The sequence below is a fragment of the Bos indicus x Bos taurus genome, chromosome 10 (genome assembly GCF_003369695.1).
Source record: "Bos indicus x Bos taurus breed Angus x Brahman F1 hybrid chromosome 10, Bos_hybrid_MaternalHap_v2.0, whole genome shotgun sequence".
Lineage (NCBI taxonomy): Eukaryota > Metazoa > Chordata > Mammalia > Artiodactyla > Bovidae > Bos > Bos indicus x Bos taurus.
This window is the reverse complement of record NC_040085.1, coordinates 78,024,004-78,050,600: the sequence shown is the minus strand read 5'-3', so window position 1 is coordinate 78,050,600 and position 26,597 is coordinate 78,024,004. Positions and strand designations below refer to the sequence as shown.

The 26,597-nt window shown below is 47.8% G+C and overlaps 1 protein-coding gene across 3 annotated transcripts in view; it reads left to right on the top strand.

Annotated features, from left to right (window-relative positions):
- The window catches only part of DPF3 (double PHD fingers 3), a 283,863-nt gene that overhangs the window by 159,385 nt on the left and 97,881 nt on the right, over window positions 1-26,597 (top strand). For all 3 annotated transcript variants that reach the window (XR_003512825.1, XM_027552333.1, XM_027552334.1), the window contains exons 5-6: window positions 2,640-2,735; window positions 12,519-12,597. Coding sequence is in view for 2 of the 3 variants with exons in the window: in XM_027552333.1 (XP_027408134.1) it covers window positions 2,640-2,735; window positions 12,519-12,597 (175 nt within the window). In the remaining variant the exon portion in view is untranslated. The remainder of the gene's footprint in view (window positions 1-2,639; window positions 2,736-12,518; window positions 12,598-26,597) is intronic.

Genomic DNA, 26,597 nt, shown 5'->3' with positions numbered 1-26,597 from the left:
GGAAACGCCGCTGTCACATGTGAGGCCCGAAGCTCAGACCAGAGGTTCTAGAGATGCAGGGAGGCTGATGGGAAGAGGGAGGGAGAAGTCAGTTTCCTCCCAGATGTTGAGACTGTGCAGTGTGTCTGGGGACAAGTGCAACTGCCCTCCCCAGCTTTTGCCTTCTAACCCAGAGTCTATATGGTGGGTAATAAACACCTTCATAATAAAACAAATTCGAATGGAGTCAGAATTGCACTGAGATGCCAGAGGCAATGACCTTTAAAGTCAAGACACTCAGAACTTACCATGATTAAATGACTTTCAACACCCAGAAAGTTTGCAAGGTGGCTCTACAAACAGCAAGAGCACATCTTGTATTTATGCTACATCTTTTCACTGAAGGCTGCAGAGCACCTGACTTGTCACTGTCCCACCGGTCTTCCCCCTGATGGTTCAGGAAGCCAAGGCGCAGAGAGGCTGGGTTGCTTGCGCTGGGCCGAGACCAGCATCCCCGAGCCGCGGGCCAGAGATTGTGTCCAGTTGCTGCTGCTGCTGCTCTGTAGGTGTAAGGTTGGCTCAGAGAGCCTCAGTGCTATCAGCTGATGGTTTCCCATATGAACCTGGTAGAGAAGCCAGAGACGGATTTACTATACCTGTTTTGAGTTCTTTGGGAGATTTGGTTAATTAGCAATATCCTGACCACAGTGATGGAAATGGAACACTCTGACAAGAAGGCAGTGGGAGAAGGTCACTGGAAATTCACCCCTGGGCTTCCTGCATTGAGGGCAAGCCAAGGGCATGGCCCAGGAGGCCACCTGAACAGTGATGGTGACACTAGAAATCAGTACCGTGCATGCTGCCTTCTAAGCCTTTTCATAGCTTGTGTGATTGTCGCACCATCACCACAGGATGGGTGGATGCTGGTGTCCTGTATACCTTGGCGCCGCCCACCTTTCCAGCATCGTCTTTTGCCAGTCTCCCTGAGCCGCTGAGCGCTGGTCACACTGGCCTCCTCGTGCTCCCTGGACAAGCTGTGCTCACCTCCCTGCTTCTGGGCCTCTGCTCATGCTGATGCCTCTGCCTGGAATACTTTCCCTTCTCTTCTCCCCTTGGTCCTTGTTCCTTGTTCCCAAGGTTAGTCCCTGTTTATCCTTTACGTCTCAACACCCTTTGTTCACTTCCCCAGGTGAGCCTTACCTGACCTCAGATAAGGTAAAGTTTCTTTCTAACAGCCTCTCACAGCACCTTGAACTTGTTTGCCGCTGTTTTCATAGCAGTTATAATTATATGATTATGTATGCTGTTTGAATCTGTCTTCCCTGCATTAGGCTGGGGAGTCCACTGGGGCCAGGTCTGTAGCCACACTGTGGCTGATCTAGGACAGCTCCTGCCATGCAGTCAGCCCTAGATAAATGTCTGTTGATTGACTGAATGAATGAGTTCCTATTTTGTAACTGGGGAAACTGAGGCATGAAGCAATGATGACTCTCCCAGGGTCACACAATCAGCTTACAAAGAAGCTCCTAGGACCCCTGACATGGAATCCATGGGCTCCCCTTCCCCTTATCCCACTTCTACCCTGGGGGAGGGGAGGCTGGTCCTCTGCCATAGTCTCTTATCCCTCCCTTAAACCCGGAGATACAGGTTTCCATTTTCTTGTCTCCCACCAAGTGAGTGAGGTGCTCAGGTCCTCTAAGAAGTATCATAATATGCCTTGGAATTCTCAGACACAAGAGCTAGGAGAGAAATGGAAACACTGAGCTGATAAACCTGACCTTGCTTTGGTTGTGGATTCTGCTACATAATCTTGAGCAGTCGAAACTGTTTTCAGCCTCAGTTTGTTTACCTGTAAGATGGAAGTTGGCTTCTCTGCTGCAGTATGACTTGCAGGGCTGTTGGAGAGAGAGAATTAAATTGAAGCTCTATTACAAGTGCTGTAATGACAATCCAATTCTCTTAAAAGAAATAACAATGGGAGATGAGGAATAACACATGCATGTCAAATTCTGGTCAGATGGATAGGAAGTTACTTGTTTTCATCAAACTAGGCAGCATTCCAGAATGCCAGGGAAAGGAGAGACGTATTTTCATATCTTTGAGGTGGCCCTTGAGGGACAAAAGGAAAATTACATTAAAGTAAGCTTTAGGAAAAGACCCTGATGCTGGGAAAGATTGAAGGCAGGAGGAGAAGGGGAGGACAGAGGATGAGATGGTTGGATGGCATGACCAACTCAATGGACATGAGTTTGAGTAAGCTCCAGGAGTTGGTGACAGACAGGGAAGCCTGGAGTGCTACAGTCCATGGGGTCGCAAAGAGTTGGACACGACTGAGTGACTGAACTGAACTGAAGTTTTGACCAGACATCTTGGGCCTACATAGAAGAGTACCCTTACTAGAGTATTCTCTTTTTAGAAAACACTTTGTGGGCAAAAAGTGTTGAAAAGGTCGGTATTCTGGGAGGACTTGGCTGGAAGGGTCTGGGAGAGAGAGTCGGTACACAGGAGCTCCAACTCCTGGCCAGTGTTTTGGAGGCCCAGCCACGGCAGCATCTTCACTGTGCTAAAAATAACAAAACACAACCCCCTCCTCGTTACCCTCTGAGGATCTTCTCCTTTGTGCTTCATTTCTCAATGCTTCTATTTTCTTCTTATTTCAGAGGGTTTTAGAAAATGATGAAAATGTAGAAGAAGGGAATGAAGAAGAGGATTTAGAAGAGGATATTCCCAAGCGGAAGAATCGGACCAGAGGACGGGTAAGCTGGGGATGCCAGGAGGGAGGGAAGAGATCAGGGAGGTCGGGGGCCTGTCAGACAACTGGACCCCAGATTCAGAACCCAGCTGCAGCTGGATAGAGACTGTATCCATGGTCTTCCTCACAGAACACTCGGAGAGGAAACCGCCAGAAGAGCTCTGGTCCCAGGTGGTAACCTTCCAGAGTTTAGAGCTGGCTAGAGGGAGAGATGGAGAAGGCAATGGCAACCCACTCCAGTACTCTTGCCTGGAAAATCCCATGGATGGAGGAGCCTGGTGGGCTGCAGTCCATGGGGTCGAGAAGAGTCGGACACGACTGAGTGACTTCACTTTCACTTTTCACTTTCATGCATTGGAGAAGGAAATGGCAACCCACTCCAGTGTTCTTGCCTGGAGAATCCCAGGGACGGGGGAGCCTGGTGGGCTGCCGTCTATGGGGTTGCACAGAGTCGGGCACGACTGAAGCGACTTAGCAGCAGCAGCAGCAGAGGGAGAGAAGTGGCAGAGGGCACAGCGAGGGGATGGGGAGGGTGAGAGTGAGGTATGGGCGAGGGTAGAAGATGAGGAGAGTGTGACTGCCGGCCCCATTCCTCAGTCGTAGAAGAAGGCTGAAAGTGTCCTGTCCCTAGGGCTGTCCCAGTCTCACAGGTACTGCTTTGGCATACCTTTCACCAGGCAGAGAGCAGAAGCATACTGGGAAAGCATGGCGGGGCCATAGCTGATGGCAGCTGTGGTAAGAGTTTTGGAGGTGTGTGGGCCTGGAATGCGGCAAGAAAAGGCCAGAAGCCTGAGGAATAGCAGATGGGAAATCCATGGTGGACGGAATAAAAATATGAGGCTGACCCTTGGGGGGAGGGAGCCAAATGTGAGTGGCGCTCTCAGGCGTTTGGGGTGGTCCTCCAGAGTCCTCACGCTCAAGGCCCGAGGGGTTGTCTGTGGTCATCTTCAGGGGTCTGCAGGAGTATCTGAAAATAACCCGGTGGAGCAGGTGTTGTGGGGAGGGGCTGCCACTTTCCGTCTGGAGAATTAGTGCTCTGAGGCCAGTCTGGCTCCTTCAGGCTCTGCACGGATGGTAACTCCTTCCCCGGATGAGAGGCTGGTCCTAGATGTCCTCTGGGCTTGGGTCAAGTGGTGATTATGGCAAGGCTCTCTATTCCCTGTGGCTCTTGAGTCTGAGCACACATCAGAATCACCGCGAGAGCCTATCGAAATGCAAATTTGCAGGACCCACTCCCAGAAGTTGTGATTTAGGAGGTCCGGGGTTAGGCCTGGAAGGCTGTATTGTAAGCAGGTTCCTAGGTGACTGGTGCAGGCTGCTCAGCAGTGCCCACTCTGAGCTACGGTGCTCTGACCTGGACAGGAGCTGGAATTTCTCAGTCTGGACAGGGCCACCTGCTGATGCCACAGCTCAGCTTCCTCCCTGATCAATGCTTGGACATTCTTGTTTAATCTTTTCTTTGCTCCCACTTTCGGCTGGTTTGTAAGTTTGTTTTTTTCTGTGTAGTTTTTTTTTTTGTATATGGGTTATTTCAATGCAAGTCCTAGATGTTTTGTTTTGTTTTCATTTAACCTGTGCCATATCTTAATGTATATCTCTAACAGGCATCATTATCACACCTAATAAAAATAACTATTCTAATATCCTCCACATTCCCTGGTGGCTCAGTCGGTAAAGAATCTTCCTGCAATGCAAGAGACCTGAGTTTGACTCCTGGTCAGGAAGATCCCCTGGAGAAGGGAATGGCTGCCCACTCCAGTATTCTTGCCTGGAGAATTCCATGCACAGAGGAGCCTGGTAGGCTACAGACCGTGGGATCACAAGAGTCGGACATGAATTAGTGACTAAACCACCACCATTCTGGTATCCAGTCCCTGATCATTTCTCCCTGATTTTCTCAAAATTGGCTTTGGCAGTTTGAAACTTGTCTTTTGCATTCTATAACGTACTTCTTCCTTGCTATTCCCTGTCACATACATACTTTTTTTCACCTCCATGCCATTTATTTGTTGAAGAACTTGGGTGGTTGGTCTTGTAGAATTTTTCATATTCTAGATTTGGCAGACTGGTGGTATCTAATGTGTCCCTGGATCCTCTTTATTTCCTGAAAACTAGTGTTTTGATGAGAGACAATTAGATTGTGGATATTCGTGTGTGTGTGTATGTAAATACCTTTTTGGTGGGGCTAGATTCTTTCCTAGGAGTGATGTGTGTTTCTTATTGCTTCACATCTGGAGGCGTATGCTGTCCACTGGTTCTGATTTCAGTGGTGGTAAAACTGATCAGTGAATTTGGATGTTGTCAGCTAGAGCTCTCCTTAGAAAACATGCCTCATCATGTTTTTACCTAGTCTTTTTAGTGGCCACTGATAAATTTGCCTGGACCCATGCCTTCATTGGGGGTTACAAAGTAATGAATGATTGTTAAAGAAGACTTTAGAATGTGGGCTTTCTGGGCCTTTTGTGAACACCAGTTGCTGTATGCCTGCAAGCCGGTTTCCATCCCTTCTCTTAGCCCAAAGCAAACTTACTCTAGTAGATGGTAGACAGTGGTTGTTTTAATATCTCTACTCCCTGAAATCTAGGCATTGAACTTGCAGTCAGCAAATATGAATTGGGTGTCTTCTCTGTAAGAACACCATCAGAAGCAGCAGCAACAGTCATCTGTACTGACTGTATACTTCCTATACATCAGGCAATGACAAGGCTCTTCACAATAAGAACTACCTTACTGAGAGTGATGGTACTGGCCACCTGTGGCTACCAAACACTTGACATGTTGCTCATGCAAATTGAAATATGCTGTAGATGTAAAATATTCACCAGATTTTGAAGGTGGTAGTTTAGTCGCTCAATCGTGTCCAACTCTTGTGACCCCATGGACCGTAGCCTGCCAGGCTCCTCTGTCCGTGGGATTTCCCAGGCAAGAATACTGGAGTGGGTTGCCATTCCCTTCTCCAAGGGATCTGCCTGACCAAGGATCAAACCCGAGTCTCCTTCACTGCAGGTAGATACTTCACCGATTGAGCTACCAGGGAAGCCATAGATTTCGAAGACATAGTATAAAAAGAACAGAGACCATTTCATTAATGATTTTATATTGATTACATACTGAAATAAAGATATTTGGGATAGATTGGGTTAAATAAAATATACTACTAAAATTAATTTCATCTTTTTCTCTTTTCACTCTTTTCAAAAATTTGGCCATTGGAAAATTTAAAATGGCATGTGACCCCCTTTGTATTTCTCTTGGTCAGCACTGCTTCTTTCTTTCCTATAAGTTGGTATTATTACTTCTGGAGAGGTTAAGAACTTGTTCAGGGTTGTCCAACCCAGTAAGGAAGAAGTGAGGATTTGAACACAGGTCTGTACTTTTCCACTGGGTCATGCATGGCCCAGTGCCCAGCATGTGGCCATTGGCCAGTTTGTTGAATGAATGGTTTAATGATAGGAAAAGAACAAAAAGTCTTATTTGAGCTTTCTGGGAGCTGAGAAAAGGCCTGAACACAGCAAGGGAGCTACATGGGGCCTAGGCTAGCTCTGGGCCCAACCATGCTGGCTGAGGGGCAAATGGCTCTACATTGTGCAGGAACATGGTGGACGTGTCACCCATGGTGGGAACCATGGAAGGACCTAAAAGTTACAGGTGAGCCTGCCTGTGCTGGAATAAGGAGTGGAGACTGCTTCATGCACAACCTCAATGCGGCTACCCTTTAATGTGTATTCAAGCCGCTGCTGGCGCCTGGAGGACAGTCACTCCCGTTTCTGTTGTCAGGACTGAGATGCAGTCTAAGGCTGTCTCAGTGTGCGGTCCCTGGGCTTCAGCATCAGTGCCACCTGGGGGCTCATTAGAAATGCAGATGCCAGACTCCACCCCATGGGGCTGAATTGGAGTCTGCACTCTAACAAGACCCCCAGATGCTCTGTGTGTTCATAGAAGTCAGGGCTGAGGTAGTGATGGCAAGAACAGTCTCTACCTTGTCTGAACTCTGAGTTCAAATCCTAGCTCTACCACTTACTAGAGTTTGGGTCAATTATGTAACCCCTGTGACCTTGACCAAATAATGTAAGTACTGTGGGTCTCAGTTTCTTCATCATGAAAATTGAGTTAGTAATTCACAACTGATTTTGAGTGCTTAATAAAGGTGATATATTATTAGGAGAGGACAAGCAAAGGGAATAGCTCTCTGACTTTGACAATGGAGATTCCCTGAGAGGTGAGGGAAATTTAGGCCCAACAATTAATAATTGGCCCTAGTCTTTGGTAGCTTTAATGCAACAATAAGCCCTACTATAAGTCCATGGTAACTTTAGCCCAACAATTAAAGCTCTTTAAAATTCATGAAATTCCTGTGAGTCATCCACGTGAGTGTTATCAATCAGTTGATCAATCAGTAAGTGTTTATGATGCAGAATGGTGTAGTCCAGTGCTTCTCAAACTTTAATGTGCATATAAAGCACCTGGTGATATTGTTCCAGCGTAAATTCTGATGCCGTAGGTCTGGTGGGTGGCGACTGAGATCTTGCTCAATTAGCAGTATCCCAGATGATGTCAGTGCTGCTGCTCTGAGCACTGCACTTTAATAGCAAGAGTGTAGAACAGTAGTTCTCAATATTTATTTGGTCTCAGGGATTCTTTACTCAAAAATTACTGAGAGCCCCCAAAGCTGTTGTTCTGGTGGCTCATAACCAGTGATATGTCCCATGTTAGAAACAAACAGAAAAATGTTAAACTTAAAGAGTACACAAGCGCATAGACTGATGACATCATTGTGCGGTGTAGCCCCTGGAAAACGCCACTGTGCACTTGTGGGAGGATGAGAGTGAAAACTTTCAAATAACACTTTGGTACTATTACAAAAATAGTTTTGACATCAGAGACTCCCTGAAAGGGTCTCAGCGACTCCCAAAGATCCTTGGACCACGATTTGAGGACAACTGGTATAGAGCCACTAACTCTCTGCTTGGGACTGAGTCTATCCTAGTTGAGAATCTTTTAGTTGTAGAAAACTCAACAAGTTAAGCAAAAATGGGAAGTATTTGAAAAGCTGCTGAGCTATTGCCAGAGAGTTGAGCAATTTTGGAAGATTCAGGAAGGACCAGAAAGTGGCAGGGATTTAGGACAGGGAAAAAGTAAGGAACCCAGGCAGTTTCTGGTCTTTATTCCTTCCTCCTTTATTCTTCTCTTACAAGATTGCCTCTTCTGCTTCTCTGTGCATGTGGCCCCATAGTTCCTGAATTTATGGGTCCCTAGTTCAAGTGACCTGTACTAACTAGAGTCACTATTGTCCAATTTGAAGTCTGTTGGAGGTAGAATCTGATTGGCCCAGCTTGGGTCATGTGTCTACTTCTGATCAGCCAATCAACAGTAGCCAGTGGGGCAGGGTCGTGTGGTGCAATCAGGCTGCCATGGCCCACCAGTGTGTGAATGGGAGGTGGAGTGGGGAGGAGTTGAGTGAGATGGGCAGTTCTCAGAGGGGGAGGGTGGTTTTTTTGGACATCAGTCTTCTGTAACAGATTCTGGAAACCTGGGCGTCCGTCTTCCACATAGGCTCTGTGACTATGGGCAAGTCATGAGCCTTTTCTGAACCTGTTTCTTCAAGTACCAAATGGGAATGATATTAGTCGGTTAAACTCAGATGGTATTGTAGGAATTAACTGAGGTGATATATAAGAAAGAACTTTGGTTGCTGTGTGCCCTGCATAGTACTAAGTGTCAGGGGTTATAATAAAATATGGAGTGTCATCTTTGCTCTCCGGGACCTTGGAATTAAATTGAGGAGAAAATGCTAATAGTCATGATACAATTAGAACGCAGCAGGCTTCTGACTGTGCACTTACCAAATGCAATAAGAGTTCAGAGGAAAGAGAAATCAACTGGGGAAGGACGGGAAATAATTTATTGAGTACTTCCTGTAGACCTAGTATTGTGCCCTGTGGTTTCACACCCCCTTATTAGCTCTGTAACAACTCTGCAATAAAGATGCTGCTCTGCCCATTTTACAGCTGAGAAAACTGACACTTAGACAAGTAACTTGTCCAAAAACACATGCTAGTGTTTAAAGATATGTCCGTCTGACTTTAAAACTGATGCTTTACTCCTTAGTGTGGCAAGGGGGAGATTCTTGGAGGAGTGGCATGTTAACAAGGCTAAAGCGTGGACCAGATATGGCTGGGCAGAGTAGGGGCTGATCCATGACAGGGATCAATCAAAACAAAGACTGGGATGTAGCATGAGCATGAGGTGATCGTGGTGGGGTTGGTATTAGGATATCCTTGGATAAATCAGTAGACTTCGGATGGCTGTGACTGAGTATGTGATTGAATGAATGACCATGGGCTCCTGTCCTTTTCTTCTTTTGTCTCATGAGTCTGAGTATCATGCAGGATGCATTGGGTAGGGCAACACAGAGGCAGAACCCTAGCTGGTGAGTTCTTTGAGCAGCTCAAGGGTTAATTGATGCCCCTGGATTAAGATATGGAGTAAAAGGGAAATGCAAAGCCTAAGATGTCCTTTGAAGGAAGACAATACCAGGTGGATACAGAGAATGAAGGAGAACCAAAGACAATTAACTTACTGACTGGCTGGTGGACCGATTCATTTATTCAGCAAACATTTATTAAGTGCTATTTAGGTGGCTGGCCCTGTGCCAGGTTCCAAGTATAATGGTGGCCCAAATAGTGCATTTTCCACACTTATGTGGGGGAAACAGAAAACCAGCAAGTACACCAACAAATACATAGTATAACATTGTGTGTGCATGCTTAGTTGCTCAGTCATGTCCACCTCTTTGTGAGCCCTTGGACTGTAACCTGCCAGGCTTCTCTGTCCATGTGATTTTCCAGGCAAGAATACTGGCGAAAAGTGAAGTGAAAGTGAAAGTCGCTCAGTCGTGTCCAACTCTTTGTGACCCCATGGACTATAGAGTCTATGGAATTCTCGAGGCCAGAATACTGGAGTGGGTAGCCTTTCCCTTCTCCAGAGGATCTTCCCAACCCAGGGAATGAACCCAGGTCTCCCACATTGTATGCAGATTTATTGCCAGCTGAGCCGCCAGGGAAGCCCAAGAATACTGGAGTGGGTGGCCTATCCTTTCTTCTCCAGCAAATTTTCCCAATGCAGGAATCAAACCAGGGTCTCCTGTGTGTTGCAGGCGGATTTTTTACCAACTGAGCTACCAGGGAAGCCTTTAAGAATACTGGTAGTCATTCCCTTCATCCAGGGGATCTTCCCGGCCCAGGGATTGAACCTGGATCTCCTGCATTGCAGGTGGATTCTTTACCATCGGATCCACCAGGGAAGCCCAGTATAATGCCAGATAATGCCAAGTGCTGTGACATGAAGCAGGATGGAAGGCATGCGTGAACATACATTGGTCAGGAGGGCTTCTCTGAGGAGGTGACATGTGAGCAAGACAAGTAGGATTCCGAGTTTCTAGGCTTGATATGTTGGAGGAGACTGGAAGAGTGCTTCCCTGATAGCTCAGTTAGTAGAGAATCTGCCTGCGATGCAGAAAACCCTGGTTCAATCCCTGGGTTGGGAAGATCCCCTGGAGAAGGGATAGGCTACTCACTCTAGAATTCTTGGGTTTCCCTGATGGCTCGGCTGGTAAAAAATCCACCTGCAATGTGGGAGACCTGGGTTTGATCCCTGGGTTGGGAAGATCCTCTGGAGAAGGGAAAGGCTACCCACTCCAGTATTCTGGCCTGGAGAATTCCACGGACTCTATAGTCCATGGGGTGGCAAAGAGTCTGACACAACTGAGCGACTGTCACATACATACATACCAGCCACTGCAGGCATCCCTGGCCTGTGTCCCCGATGCCCTGGAGCCACGATCCCTGTCTGCAGTTGAGGAAACTGAGGTGCAGGGAGAGAGCGAGAGCGTTATCAAGCCCTGGCTCTCGACGGGGCCCCCCTCCCTCTCGGGCTGCTCCCAGTTCTGGCTCCGCTCCTCTCCTCCCTGGCGGGCGGGAAGTATTTTTAGTCTCCCGAGCCCCCTCCCCGAGTCTGCCTTTGCCTCTGTCATTCTGCTTGACTTGCTTTCACCTGCTCCGAGGCGGCTGTGACAGGGCTGCGGGCTGCACACGTCAAGCTGTCCCCGGCTTCTCCGAGCGGACGTTGTTGGGGGGTGGGCGCGGGCAGCTGAGGGTGACCACCCTCAACGTGGGCAGGGAGGGAGGCCTGTCAGTGCCTGGGGGAGGGTGGCTGCCAGGGCCGCACAGCTCCCTCTTGGGGTCAACTCTGAGTAATGAGGGTGAGGGGAGGGGGCTGCTAGCTGGCGGGGTGTGCAGGGATGGTGGGGGGGCGGGAGGCCAGGCGGGAAAGCACCCTGGAGGGGAGGGGAGGAGGGAGGGGGAATTTTGTAATTTGTTTTGGAGAGAGACAACCAAGGAGGTGGTGGCCACGGTAGCTTGGCGGGTGGTTGTTGATTGTGAACTGTGTGTGTTTGGGGAGAGGGTGTACATCATGCGACTGGGGTACAGGCCTTTCCGCTATGATGTCCCCAGGGAAAGTGTGTGTGTGTGTGTGTGTGTGTGTGTGTGTGTGTGAGAGAGAGAGAGAGAGAGAGAGAGAGAGAGAGAGAGAGAGAGAGAGCATCTCAGGCCTTTTGACTGTGAAGCCCCCTGGGACCACTTTTCCAGGCCAGGTCCCATTTGCTCTGCACACCAGGTGCTGCCATGTTTTATTTCTCTTCCACTGCGCCTTCCTGTCTCTGTCCCCAAAGACCCCAGCGGGCCCTTTCCCTGCTTGGGAGTTTAGTGCTGCTCATTACCAGAAAATGACCCGGAGGAGGCTAGGGTGCTACCCACGTGACCGCTGTAGGACTCACAAAGGTCTAAAAATAAACCCTGCCATGTTCTCTTAGCCACTGTCCCAGGGCTGCCGAGCTGCCAGCTTCCTCTCTGGCTGCTCTTGTCAATCCTTGGAGGTGGAGCCCACCCCTCCATGCCGCCCCCCAACCTCCAGATGATGCTGGCCCTTTCTGGGAGATGCACACACGGTGGGGATGTCAAGAGTCCAGCCCCAGGAGACTTTGAGGTGTCAAGGTCTTGGCCACTGGCTGGAGACTGGAGGCAGACCACACAGGAAGGCCTCAGCAGATGCCCACCCCGTGGAGTAGGCTGAGCAAGTGGGGAGGGGAGTGCCCCACGGGCCTGGGCTCCTGCCCCAATTCTGGACCTGGCTCGCTCTTGAGAGACTTGAGGTGGAGGGGGTGTGAACACAGGAGTCTGGGGTGATAGTTGCACGCTCATGCTGCTTGCTCTCATTTCCCCACCATCTTGGCTGCCGAGGGGAGCGGGTTTGGCATCTGCGTGCGGTGTCAGCAAACCTGGGGGCTGAGGAGTTGGAGAAAGAGGTCCTGGGGGCAACAGTAGAGGATGGGAATTCGGACTGCCCAAGGCTCTGGAGTCAGACTGTCTTGAGTTTATGTCCTGACTCAGCACTTAGTGACCAAGTGACCTTGGGTGAACTGCTTCACCTCTCTGTTGCCTCAGTCTTCTCATCTGCAAAATGGAGATAATAGTTGCACCTGCTTTTTGGAATTGTGAGGATTTAATGTAGTGATACAAGTGAGTTGCTGAGTCATCTGGGCAAGTTACCTAGCCTCTCTGGGCCTCAGTTTCCTGGCCCATAAAGTGGGGTTGGTATAGGTACGAGTGGAGTATAAGGTTGAATGAGGAGATCCAGGTGAAGTGCTCAGGGCCTCACAGAACACACACTGGGGAACCACAGTGATTGTCAGCATAACAAGCACCCCGATATTCCCGTGTCTCCCCAGGCCCGTGGCTCCGCAGGTGGCAGGAGGAGGCATGACGCTGCCTCGCAGGAAGACCATGACAAGCCCTACGTCTGTGACAGTAAGTACAGTAGATGCCACCTTCCTGCTGGGGCCCCCACCATTCCCTGAGCTGCTCCAGCCCGGAGCTTGCTGGCTCCTCCTCTCGGGCCCAGACCTCAGCTTACCTGCCGGCTGCTACCTCACTGCAGTCACACCTGACCTCCTCTGGCCGCTCCCCCAGGCCTGGTGTTGCTGCAGGAGGGAGAAGCCAGCCTGGGGGGCCTCCCTGCCCTGTGCTCCTTTCCCTGAAGTGGCCTCCTTCGTGGCTTTCCTCTGGCTCCCTCTCTTTCACTCTCTCTGTCTCTGTAAGGCTCATCCTCTATTTCTTTTTCTGTTTCAGAGAATTACAAACAAAAACATAACTCAAAATCCTGCAACAGAGGTGCTTGGCTCCAGTGGCTTTTCATTTGTTTCCCTTTAATTTCCTCTCTCTCCTTTCTCTCTCTCTCCTGTCCTAGGTAAGGCAGGTTATGAATCTTTCTCTGACGATGACTTAGTTTAATAAATGGCCTGCGATCCATCTCCAGCCTTCCTCACTGGCTTCAGGAACATCTCTGGACAAGTGACTCCCCGGCTCCGGGGTTTAGGGTCTGCAGACAGAGCTGGGGAGGGACTGAGGAGGGCAGAGCTGTGGGAACAGTGGCAGCAGGTGGACCTTGGAGACCTGCAGCTTTTGGAGGGACTGCTGTCAGCCTGAGAGGGCTTTGTCTTTCTCACCCACCAGAGCACTGGGCGGTGGGTTTAGATCCTTGCCCTAGTTATCTCCTCACCAGATCGGGCACCATCTGCTCGCTCCATGGCAGGGGCGGCCCTTGAAACCGCCCTCCCTGACCATCTTCCCTTCCTGCCTTCTCTCTGAGGACGCAGAGCTCTGTCATGGGTGAGAAGAGACTGCGGTGGGACCACTGAGGCTGGGCTGGGCACAGTGGTCCCTCGGGCGCCCCACCCACCCTGCGGGGCACAGGCAGTGCATCGGGGGTGCTGCGTGTGTTTCCTCCCTCTTCGCTGGCCTCTTTTGATTTCCACAAGTTGTTCTGTGACTGGTGGGGTGACTGCTGGTTGGAGAACATTTTGCTAGAAGAACTCAAACTGCATGACCCCCATTTGACTGTTTAGTGCGCCGGGCAGATGACAGTCCTGAGACGAGTCCTCTCCATGCCCAGGGGACCCAGGTTCAGGATGAGGAGGGAGCAGGGCATGGGGGTCTGATGTCTCTTGGCAGTGCCGGGAAGTGCTTGCTTCCTTCTGGGTTTTGCTTCCTGGAAGGTGTTCAGTTTTGTTCTGACACATAAAAGCCCAAGCATGCTAGCCCCTCGGGAGACTGGTTCAGGGCTGGGAAGGGTGCTTCAGACGCCCCGGCAGCAGGCTTTCCCGCTGTGTCTAGCTGGAGCAGCCCAGCTATCAAGAATGCCAAGAGCTGCTTAGGAGCTGGGACATTGCAGCTCTTTTAAAAGCCTGCATTTTCTTAGGTGATTTTCCGCCCCCACAGACAGTGGGATTACCTTTTGCTCTGTCTCTCCAGCTCTCATCAGGTTCCCAGACACACCCGTGCACCCCTTTCCATCCTCCCCTCGGTTCCTGTCTTCGCTCCTTTGTCTCCGAGGTCTGCCTCCCTAGCGTTAAATCCAGGATGTGCCCTTTGTGGGTGTCCCCACCTGGCCTGGCTCACACCCTCTCCCCCAGCTCCTGTGGCTTTGTTTAGGGGCTCTCATTGCCATTTGCGGGTTCTCCTTCCCCTCCCCGTGGGGTCTCTTCCTCCTCCTGTGTTCCCTGTGGTGCTTGGGAGGCCTGATTACAGGCTTTCTGGAAGTCTCTGCAGTTGGTTGTGCCTACACAGGGCTCCCTTTTCCTCCCTCGATGGAACAAGGTCCGCAGTGAACTGCCCTTCTCTAGTCTGGCTCTCTTAGGAAACTGTGGCAGCTCAGTGATTAATAGACTTTATTTTTATCTGGTGCCCTTCAGACATGTGATCCTTTGGGATAGGAATGACCTTTGGAGAGGTCGCAAGGCCCACCTCCCACCCCTGATCTGAGCAGGGAATGCTTTTAATAATCTCTAATGCATCCTAAGTAGAGAGGTGTCTGGTCAACTCCTCGAATGTCCCCAGGGATGGTGTTACCATAAGCTGCCCTTTCTTCCATGATTCCAACTGTGCTTTGAATGATTGTTTTTTTCCCTTAATAGGAGCTGAATTTTTTTCTTTCCTACAGACCCGCTTAGCTTTGTGCATCTTTTCCCAACCAATAGGCACATTCAGCATTTCATCTGTGCTGGAGGCCCTCTTCACATCTCCTTGTATTCTTGGTTTACCTAGGAATACATCGCATAATTTCTGTGCTGCCCTGCTCTGAATCCCCTTCCAGGTTTAATTTAAACTCAGTACTCTCATTGAAAGTAGTACCAAGGCCAGGTGGTTCAAAGAGTAACAGACACATTTCCTTGTTTATTTTACACATTGGCTCTTACCACCACCTGCATCTGTAGAGAGCAGAAGTAATTGGCCACCCTCTCGCACTGTGCACCGTCTCAACCATTTCCCACTTGGTGCCTGTCCTGACCCCCGGGCTAATGCCTCTCCAGGTGTGTGCTCTTTTCTACTTATGCATTTGATTATTCCTGCTTCCATAAATCACTCTGCATTCAGCCCTATTGAGTTTCCATAAAGAGATACAATAATATGTGACTTCAATATACAAGATTCAATAAAGGCAAATTTAAAGACAGTGCCCAGTAGTTAAATTTCATTCTTCACAGATTCGCAATCCCTGCCATTTTTGTATTGTGTGTGGTTTGATTTGCATAATCCCCACTGCATATTTTGAGTTATTTATAAAAATATTAGGCCACCTTGGACCCCACCGCCTCTTCTCAGGTTTCTGTGGAGTCCTTGTAGCTAGGTTTTTTCAGGTGTGATTGTATTTAACCCTTCCTGGTGTCTATTCCTATACAGTCATCCTGCTCTGTTCTCGGTCCAAGGTTCCCTTTCAAGATGAGTGGTTGAAATATTATCTTACCTGCTAACTTGGGTGATGGATAGTTTACTTGTAACCTTTCACTCAGTCCTTGAATTTATTCCATCTCAGGGAAATATTCAATCATCTAAACATAATTTATTTTTTACCCAATCCTTCATTTTCCAGCAAGTAACCAATCTCTATTAATTATCCTGAAAGTCTACCCAGCTTCAGGATTATAGCTCTGTTTCTTCCCTTTTAATCTCTTGCTGAAGGGGAGAGAGTGTTCAATCTCTTCAAGTAAAGTACCTGCACAAGACTTTGTAGGAAAGGCTATCGGTGTTGGTCAGAGTGTGGGCCTGGGCGACCTGTGCAAAGATATCTGAGATGTTATTAAACCTGCATCTTTTGAGAGCTTCTCAGGGGATACTTAGGAATACTGGGAATGATTCTTCTACTTCATTCAGATCCGAAGGCTTCTGGCCTGTGACTGATCAGCCCTTTTATTATTCCCTGCTTTTCACATCTGAACGTTCTGGAGGCTCCAAGAATTCTCCAGGCAGAGTGTCACTGGCTTGCATTTCTGTTTTAGTTGTTCTCTTTAGAATCTTTCCTGTTCTTTCAACATTGTTATAAAACTCAGTAGTCTAATATAAAATTCAGCAACCCAGCAGTTGACTTTAATTTACTCAATAGCTTTAAATCCCAGTAATATAATTTACTCCCTTTTATAGGTGGGATGGTGACAGAGGATAGATCTGTGCGAGAAATCTTGGGTTTGAGCCACTAGAGTATTTTAAAGATCATTTCAGGCATTTGCCACTTTGTTTCCTAACTGTTCCCAGCTCTGGATTTTCTCTTTTCATGACTACAGCAGACTCCTGCTGAGAGACTCACTTTCCCATTTTCTCGGGGCTTCCCTGATGGCTCAGTCAATAAAGAATCTGCCTGCAATGCAGGAGACCTTGGTTCGATTCTGGGTTGGGAAGATCCCCTGGAGAAGGGATAGGCTACCCACTCCAGTATTCTTGGGCTTCCTTCATGGGTCAGCTGGAAAAGAATCCACCTGCAATGCGCAAGACCTGAGTTTGATCCCTGGGTTGGGAAGAGCCCCTGGAGAAGGGAAAGGCTACCCACTCCAGTATTCTGGCCTGGAGAATTCCATGGACTGTATAGTCTATGGGTCACAAAGAGTTGAACATAACTGAGCGACTTTCACTTTCACATGTTCAAGGAGCATCATGGGAAAGAAGATGGTGGTGGTGGGATGATGTTTAGGAAGAGGGAGAATATTTGTCTCTAAGTTTCAGTCATTTACGGAGGAACAATGCACCCATTTGCCCTTCTGTGGGGCACAATAGAAGTGATTTGTGAAGTTATTATTTTCTTTCTCTGTTTTTAAAAAAATTTAAAAAAAAGTTAATTTAAATTTAATTACATTGTAGGAAAAACACTTAGCCTGAGACCTACCCTCTTAAATTTTTAAGTGAACATTATAGGCTGTTGAATAGGGGCACATCGTCATACAGCAGGTCTTTAGAGCTTGCTCGTCTTGCTTGATGGAAACTTTATACTCGTTAGTTAGCTATTTCCTATCACCCATTCCCCACCATTCCCTGGCACTGCCATTCCAGTCTTTGATGCTATGGATTTGACTACTTTCGATAACTCATACAGGTAGAATCATGCCATACCTGTCTTTCTGTGTGGTGCTGTGCTTAATCGCTCAGTCATGTCTGACTCTGTGACCCAATGGACTGTAGCCTGCCAGGCTCCACTGTCCGTGGGGATTCTCCAGGCAAGAATACTGGAGTGGGTTGCCATGCCCTCCTCCAGGGGATCTTCCCGACCCAGGGATGGAACCCAGGTCTCCCACATTGTGGGCAGATTCTTTACCATCTGAGCCATCAGGGAAGCCCATTTGTCTCTCTAGAACTGGCTTATTTTGTTTAGCACAGTGTTCTTAAGGTTCATCTATGTTATTATATATTGAATAATGCAATATTCCTTTTAAAGGATGACTAGTGTTCCATTCGGAGAAGGCAATGGCACCCCACTCCAGTACTCTTGCCTGGAAAATCCCATGGACGGAGGAGCCTGGTAGGCTCTAGTCCATGGGGTCGCTAAGAGTCGGGCACTACTGGGCAACTTCCCTTTCACTTTTCACTTTCATGCATTGGAGAAGGAAATGGCAACCCACTCCAGTATTCTTGCCTGGAGAATCCCAGGGACAGAGGAGTCTAGTGGGCTGCTGTCTGTGGGGTCGCACAGAGTCGGACACGACGTAAGCGACTTAGCAGCAGCAGCAGCAGCAGTGCTCCATTGTGTGTGTGCGCCACATTTCTGTATCCATTCATTCACTGATGGACATTTAGGTTGCTTCCACATATTGGCTACTGAGAAAAATGCTGCAAACCTCAGAGTACTAATATCTCTTTGAGATATTGATTTCAACTCTTTTGGATAAATATCCAGATGTGGGACAGCTGGATCATATGGTAGTTCTACTTTTAATTTTTTAAGGAATCTCTGTACTGTTTTCCACAGCAGCTGCACCATTTGGCATTCCCACCAACAGTGCACAAGGGCTCCGACTTCCCCACATTCTCACCAACACTTGTCTTTTGCTCCCAGCCTTTTCTGATTATGGTGATAGCATCTGCTAATGGGTACTTATGTGTGCAGAGCACGGTGCTAAGCATTTTATATACATTGCTTCTATAAATCCCAGCGCCAACCTTGAAAGACAGGGACAATTGAGCTCACTTTACCGAAAAGAAACAGGCTCAGAGAGGTGAGGGGACTTATCCAAGGTCACACAGCTAGTTAATGCTAAACCTGGGGTGTGAATCCTGTTTCTCCAGCTCCAGAACGGACACACCCCAAGACATCTTCGCACAGACTGCTGGCTAATATGCCCTCATCCACACTGATAGAGAATTTGGTTCTGTGTGGCTCACGGCAAACTGTGGAAAATTCTTAAAGAGGTGGGAATACCAGACCACTGCACCTGTCTCCTGAGAAGCCTTTATGTAGGACAAGAAGCAACAGTTATAACCAGACATGGAACAACGGACTGGTTCCAAATTGGGAAAGGAGTACGTGAAGGCTGTATATTGTCACCCTGCATATTTAACTTATATGCAGAGTACATCATGCAAAATGCCGGGCTGGATGAAACACAAGCTGGAATCAAGATTGCAGGGAGAAATATCAACAACCTCAGATATACAGATGATACTACTATACAGGCAGACAGCAAAGAGGAACAGAAGAGCCCCTTGATGAGAGTGAAAAAGTTGGTTTGAAACTCAACATTCAAAAAATGAAGATCATGGCATCCAGTCCCAGCACTTCATGGCAAATAGATGGGGGAAAAAAAAATGGAAACAGTGACAGATTTTATTTTCCTATTTTCCTAGGCTCCAAAAATCACTGCAGACAGTGACTGCAGTTATGAAATTAAAAGGCGCTTGCTCCTTGGAAGGAGAGCTATGACAAATCTAGACAGTGTATTAAAAAGCAGAAACATCACTTTGCAGACTAAAGTTTGTATAGTCAAAGCTAGGTTTTTTCCAGTAGTCAGGTATGGATGTGAGAGTTGAACCATAAAGAAGGCTGAACGCTGAAGAATTGATGCTTTCAAATTGTGGTGCTGGAGAAGATTCTTAAGAGTCGTTTGAAGTGCAAGAGATCAAACCAGTCAATCCTAAAGGAAACCAATCCTGAATATTCATAGGCAGAACTGATGCTGAAGCTCCAATACTTTGGCCACCTGATGCGAAGAGCTAACTCATTGGAAAAGACCCTGATGCTGGGGAAGATTGAAGACAAAAGAAGACAGGGGCAGCAGAGGATGAGATGGTTAGACAGCTTCATCAACTCAATGGACATGAATTTGAGCAAGCTCCAGGAGATGGTGAAGGACGGGGAGCCTTGGTGTGCTGCGTTCCATGGGGTGGCAAAGATTTGGACGTGACTTAATGACTACACAACAGCAATAACAAATATGTCCTGCTGCACACCGAAAGAGACGTGGGTTCTCCTGAAAGCTGAGGAAGCAACATGCCTTAATGATAAATGAATGAGCAAGCACATTTTATTTATGAGGTGAAGCCCTGTCCACTGTTGACAGCCGGCTTCCCGGTGTCAGGTTGGCAAGCTGGAATCAGGTAGTAATTATAGCTGAAGTGGAATGGAATAGTTTACATAATTTTGAGCCTTTTCAATTTAAATCTATTAAAATCATTCTACCTCCCACCCCTAACTGGGTTATTAGGATAGATTAGTGACAGAAGGCACACAGATGTGATGGAAGCCCTCCTGGGAACTTGACTCACCTCTGAGTCTTGTCAGTCTCAACTCGGTCTCCATATGAGCAAGAACTTTGTCCCCTACCGCCCTCACCCCACTGAAGTGTAGTTTTGATTGTGTGGTGCATAACTTCACTGTGTTGCCTCCCTTCTAGAAACCTGGTGGGCTTGTAACTCTGTCCAGTTCGGCCAGTGTCAGAATAGGGCCTGGGTCTTCCAGGTGATAGACCCCAGGGAGCATGTTTGGGACAAAAAGCAGGATCTGGGGGTAGACCCCCTTGATCTACCTTGATTCCACCCCTCAAGTGGCTATGACACCACTTTTCTCATTTGTCAATGGTGGGGAACTCCTTTTTTTTTTTTTTCTTTTGAAAATTTTTTGTATTCACTTTTGCTGTACTGGGTCTTCATTACTTTGCACGGGCATTCTCTAGTTGCAGCGAGCAGGGGCTGTGGAGCCCAGGCTTTTCATCGAAGTGGCTTCTCTCGTTGTGGAGCACGGGCTTTAGGGTGCTCAGGCTTCTGCAGTTGTGGCTCCCAGGCTCCAGAGCATAGACCTAATAGTTGTGGTGCACAGGTTTCATTGCTCTGTGGCATGTGGGATCTTCCTGGATCAGGGATTGAACCTGTACCTCCTGAGTTGGCAGGATGATTCTTCACTACGCAGCCACCAGGGAAGCCCTGGGAGCTCCTTTTGTAAAAAAAAATTGTCTGCGCTGGATCTCAGTTGTGGCATGCGTGATCTAGTTCCCTGACCAGGGATCAGACCTGGGACCCCTGCATTGGACGTGCGGAATCTTAAGCACTAAACCGCCGCAGAAGCCCCAGCTCCTTTCTGGAGTCTCTAGACCTCCTTAGTCAGTTGCCTTTCCCCCATCATGCGCTCCTTTCTTCCCAGGCTTAATAGCGAGGCTCTTTCCCTGGGACATAGTATGTTGGGGTATAGGACATTAGGAGACCGACATGCGGGGGCCTAGAGCAGCCCCAGCTGCTCCCACAGTTTCAGAAACTTTACTTGACTTTGTGCGTGTGTGTGTGCGTGCTCAGTCGCTTCAGTTGTGTCTGACTCTTTGTGACCCTATGGACCACAGCCAGCCAGGCTCCTCTGTCCATGCGATTCTCTAGGCAAGAATACTGGAGTGGGTTGCCGTGTGCTCCTCCAGGGCTGCTTGACCTCAGCCTCCTTAAAAATCACTGCCGTTTCCCCTCGTACCTGAGTGCACAGGAAGAATCAGATGACCACTGCAGTCTTATTAAAAATTTTCTGAGGGCATTAAGGCCCCACATTCTCTAAGGCTCACATGCTTCTAGCTTCGAGCTGCAGCAGAAAAGCCAATAATGTGGGCTTCAGGCTGGCTGCCCTTGTCGCTGGAGGGAAGCCGGGCTCATCACTCAGTTGTTGCGGATATTATCTCGCAGGTCCTTGTGTGGGGTGCGGCGGGGGAGGGGTGGGACAGGCTCCATGCCCCAGAAACGTGATTTGTGGAGCAGGGCCTATGGCATAGGATTGATCCCTAGAGACCCTGTGCATTTGTTCCTGCAAAGCTGGGATTGTTTAAATATTTAAGTGTCCTCGCATCATGGACTCAGGTTGCAGGTTGTCACAGCAGGGCTGGTCAGAGACAGGGCTGGGGAGTGATTGAAGTTTCTCATTCATGCCCTCAGACCTTCTCACTCTCTCAAGAACCGTGTCCTTGATCACCAAACCTAGAGTTGCCTTGCCTGTAACCCACACCCTCTTTTTATTTTATTGAAGTATAAATAGTTGATTTACAGTATTGTGTTAGTTTCAAATGTACAGCAAAGTGACTTGATTATATGTACATGTGTTTTATATATTTATGTATCCTATATATTCTCTTTTCAGTTGTTTTCATTATAGGTTATTACAAGATATTGAATATAGTTCCCTATGCATGAGCGCTAAGTCGCTTCTGTGTCCTACTCTTTGGGATGCTATGGGCTGTAGCCTGCCAGGCTCCTCTGTCCATGGGATTCTCCAGGCAAGAACACTGGAGTGAGTTGCCATGCCCTCCTCTAGGGGCTCTTCCTGACTCAGGGATTGAACCCCCGTCTCTTATGTCTCCTATGTTGGCAAGTGGGTTCTTTACCACGAGCACCACCTGGGAAGCCCAGTAGTTACCTGTGCTAAATAGTGAATCCTGCTGTTTTGTCTATTTTGTATATGGTACTGTGCATCTGTTAATCCTGTACTCCTCCTATTTTATCCTCCCCTCTTCCCCTTTGGTAACCTTAAGTTTGTTTTATACCTATATGCAAGCCCTTTGTATTACTTTGTCATCCAGTTAGAAATAGCATACGTTTATTGTGGAAAAATCAGAAGTTACAAATAAGCATAAAGGGAAAACTAAAAATCACCCATAATCTTACTCTTCAGAGATAACTTGAATTTTATTTCATTGTATCCTGTTTTAGGGTTCTCTTTATGGTCTCCATCTACTACACCCTCTCTCCCCTATAAATAATATGTACCGCGTTAACCCACCCCCACTCAACAACACACATGGACCATCCTTCCATGTCAATAGGGACATTTTTATGACAACATTTCAGGGCCATATGGTGTTCCATGATATGGCCATGTCCCAGTTTGCCCAATCATTGTTTCACTTATGGGATGTTTGGACCAAAACTTGTCTGTGATTAGAAACAGTCTTGCAGCTCTATCTTTGCATAACGCTTTTATTTTTCCCAGAAGCAGAACTGTGGGGTCAAAGGGCCTGGTGCACAGCCTTTTGATTTCTCTTATTTCAAGTCCTGGTTGAGGCTCAGGGAAGTGGGTTAGCAAGAGCTGCACGAAGAAGGAGGTGTGCTGACTTTGGTGTGAGAAGCCTGAGGTCAGACTGTGGCCCTGCCGCTTGTTAGCTTGTTATCCAGAATTTTTCAAGAAAATCACCTTGCTGCTGGGAGTGTCCATTGTCCCGAGGTGTGAACCGGGGATGGATGCGGTTGAGAAAGCTGCCTGTGATAATGTCTATAAAAATGTTTGCACATGCATGGTATGTGCTTAATGACTGTTTCTTCCACCTTTGCCTTTTCTTCATTTCCTCTGTCTCCAGTGTTGTTGGCAAGAGAAGGCTGCTGTCACAGGAGGAGAGAACACAGGCAGTTTTCTTTGAGTAGAAAGACAGTGAGCACCATAGGAATCCAGGGGAGGGCATGGCCAGGGCCAGGGACTGAGGTGGCAGAGGGTGCTTCCCTACGATGCCACACAGGTCCTTGGTGAGGGTATGCTGAATTGACTGAGGTCTCCAGGGATGGAGGGGTATGTGGGAGTCAGCAGGGAGGTAGTAATAGTAAAGGCAAAAGTCTGCTGATTTATATTATGGGCCTGGAATGTTCCATCGGTTTCATCTATCCTAATTCTTTTTTTTTCATATTTAAATAAAATATTTTAAAAATATTTATTTACTTTTTGTTGCTATGCCAGAGCTTTCTCTAATTGCAGCAAGCCGGGGCTACTAGCTGCGGTGCACGGGCTTCTCGTTGCGGTGACTTCTCTTGTTGCAGAGCACAGGATCTCGATGGCACAGCTTCAGTAGTTTCGGCTCACAGGTTCTAGAGGGTGGCTTCAGGGTGCATGGTGTATGGGCTTAGCTGCTCTGCAGCATGTGGGATCTTAGTTCCCGAATCAGGAATTGAACCCGCGTCACCTGCAATTGGCAGGTGGATTCTTAACCACTGGACCCCCAGGGAAGTCCCATCTATATTAATTCTTTAATCCTTGAGAAAGTACTAGGAGATAGATGGTGTGATCATCTCCATCCTACAGATAAGGATTCTGAGGAGGAGAGGGTTTTTTTTAACTTTCCTGAGGTTACACAGTGAGTAACCGGCAGAGCCAAGATTTGATCCCAGTGGGCAGTCTCTGTCCTCTGTGATCTCGCTATCCCCCACTGGTACTCACCTCCTCCAGAGTCTGCCTTGCCTTATATCTCCCTCTGCACAGGCTGCCTCTCACATCGCATGATAACAGTTTGTCTCTTTGTCCATTCTTCCAGCTGGACGGTGAGCCTCTGAGAGGGGCTGTGTCATATGCAACTTGCATCCCAGACCCAGCCCAGTGGTTGCTCCCAAAATGTTGATGAATGTGGGTTGCACACACCAAGATAGAAGATAGACCAGCGTGGCTGGCACAGAGTGTTTGGGGAGGGAGATTGGGAGGTACAGGGTTGGATAAGGATGCTTGAAACACCAGGCGGAAGTGCTTAGAGTTTGGCCTGTATGTCCATGGTCAGTTGTGGATGGTCCTGGAGACATCTCTGGAATGGTTCATCTCTAGGGTTAGGTGTTCAGGGAAGAGACCCCAAAGCCTGTGGCTAACAGGAGCCTCTTCTGGGAAGGAGAAGACATGAAGTCTGGATGGTGGTGACAACAGGAACAAAATGGATGGGGCAGACAGGCGAGCCTTTATGAAAAAGAAACTCGCAGAACTTGGCAGAGGACAGACAGGGTGTAGGGTGCGAGAGAGAGGGAGGTGGCAGGAATAACTCTTGAAGTCTTGAGCCTGAGTAGTGGAGACACGAGGGAGGCTTAACTGCAATATTCTAGAGGAGGAGGAGGTAATGTGGCAGGATATCCAGGCAGGGATGTCTCATAGATGCTAATGAACACGTGTTTCCCCAGAGTTAGTGAGGGACTTATACTGATGTCATGGGTGGATGGGGGCCTGCTTCAGGTAAGGTTCATTGAGACGTACTCGGTAGGTTGGGTCTCATAAATAAAGCATCTGAGGGAGCATTTAGGTCAGATATTCACCCAGATATCCCATAAGAGAGGACACTGGCCAGATTCCCAAATGTTTGGGGGCTGCCACACTTTAAGATATTGCATCTGGTTTTTTTTTTTAACCTTTCTGTGTTTATCTTCCTCAGAACTGTGGATGGTTATATTTATTATTGAAATTATTTTCAATGAAGATTAAAAAAAGAATGATATTTTACTCTTTAAGTTAATCGTTGTTGCTGTTTAGTTGCTAACTTGTGTTCGACTCTTTTGCGACCCTACCAACTGTAGCCCACCAGGCTCCTCTGTCCATGGGATTCTCCAGGCCAGAATACTCGAGTGGGTAGCCATGCCCTTCTCCAGGGGATCTTCCCAACCCAGGGAGTGAAATCGTGTCTCCTGCATTGGCAGGCAGATTCTTTACCACTGAGCCACCAGGGAAGCTAAGGATGGGCTAATGTATGATTCACTAGAATAAAGAATCAAAGGCAGCATCTCTATAAGGTCCTAAGAAGATGGCTCTTGAATCAGAAGCCCAGGATTTGCATCTTTACTACGACATAACCTAGCCATGACCTTGGGCAAATCATGAAAACCTCTTTGTGCCTGAGTTTCTTTTTCTGTCAAGTGAGGACAATAAGATTGACTTTAGAGTGTTTTCAAGAGGGTAAAATGAGACTGTTATGTGTGAAAACCATTAGTTCACTGCCTGGTTCATAAATACGCTCAATAAATATTTATTTTTTGTACTAGGTCAAGAAAGGGTACTTATTTCACACTTAAGCTGAGTCCCCAGTTGTGTTCTGTGCTCTGGCTGCTGGAGTTGTGAGGGTCCAGGGAAGCATTCTGATAGAGCTAAATTCATGATCAGAAATGGCTAGTGTTTAGTGAACATTTGCTGTACAGACTCATTCAGTTCTGGTAAAGGATCTGCCTGCAATGTGGGAGACCTGGGTTCAATCCCTGGTTTGGGTAGATCCCCTGGAGAAGGGAACAGTGGCTACCCACTCCAGTTTTCTGGCCTCGAGAATTCCATAGACTCTATAGTCCATGGGGTCACAAAGGGTCGGACACGACTGAACGACTTTCACTTTCTTTCACTTTCATTCAGTTCTGACAATATCCATATGAGGTATAAAACTATTGTTATCTCTATTTTACAGTCAAACAAACTGAGGTTTGGAGAGATTAAGTAACTTGCCCAAGGTCATACTGGAGAAGGCAATGGCACCCTACTCCAGTACTCTTGCCTGGAAAATCCCATGGATGGAGGAGCCTGGTAGGCTGCAGTCCATGGGGTCGCTAAGAGTCTGACACGACTGAGTGACTTCACTTTCACTTTTCACTTTAATGCATTGGAGAAGGAAATGGCAACCCACTCCAGTGTTCTCGCCTAGAGAATCCCAGGGACGTGGGAGCCTGGTGGGCTGCCGTCTATGGGGTCGCACAGAGTCGGACACAACTGAAGTGACTTAGCAGCAAGGTCATACAGCCAATTAACTGGCATAGGATGACTCACCTCAGAGTTCACCAGAATTATGTTACCCTGCTTCTCAACGGTGCAATAAAGAGTTCCACCAACACATTTAATGCTTTGGTGTGGGGAGTTTCTGCATTTCTCTGCTGGGGATACAGAATCAGGTTATAGAGTATTTTGAAATGGAAGCCCTGTTGCTTATCTCCGTTCTTCTTGTATTTTATTTTGTTAAACCTGTAGCCACATTCACATACAGTAAATTCCTCAAATATGCAGAACATTCTCCCTTGATGCAGACACAGGACTTGTGGATCACTGGCATTTGGTAGATCCTGGCTCTGGGCTCTCTCCTAATACATGGGTCAGTGCAGGCCCTGGGAAATATGGCTCTGAAAAATCCAGATGTTATACCCTACCCCTCCTCCAGACCCTTGTGTTTCTGTCCAGAAGAGTTCAGCTTAAAGTAAGTGCCAAGGGTGGCCTGAAAGAAACATGAGGCCACAGAGAGGCCTCTGCCGACCTGGCTTGG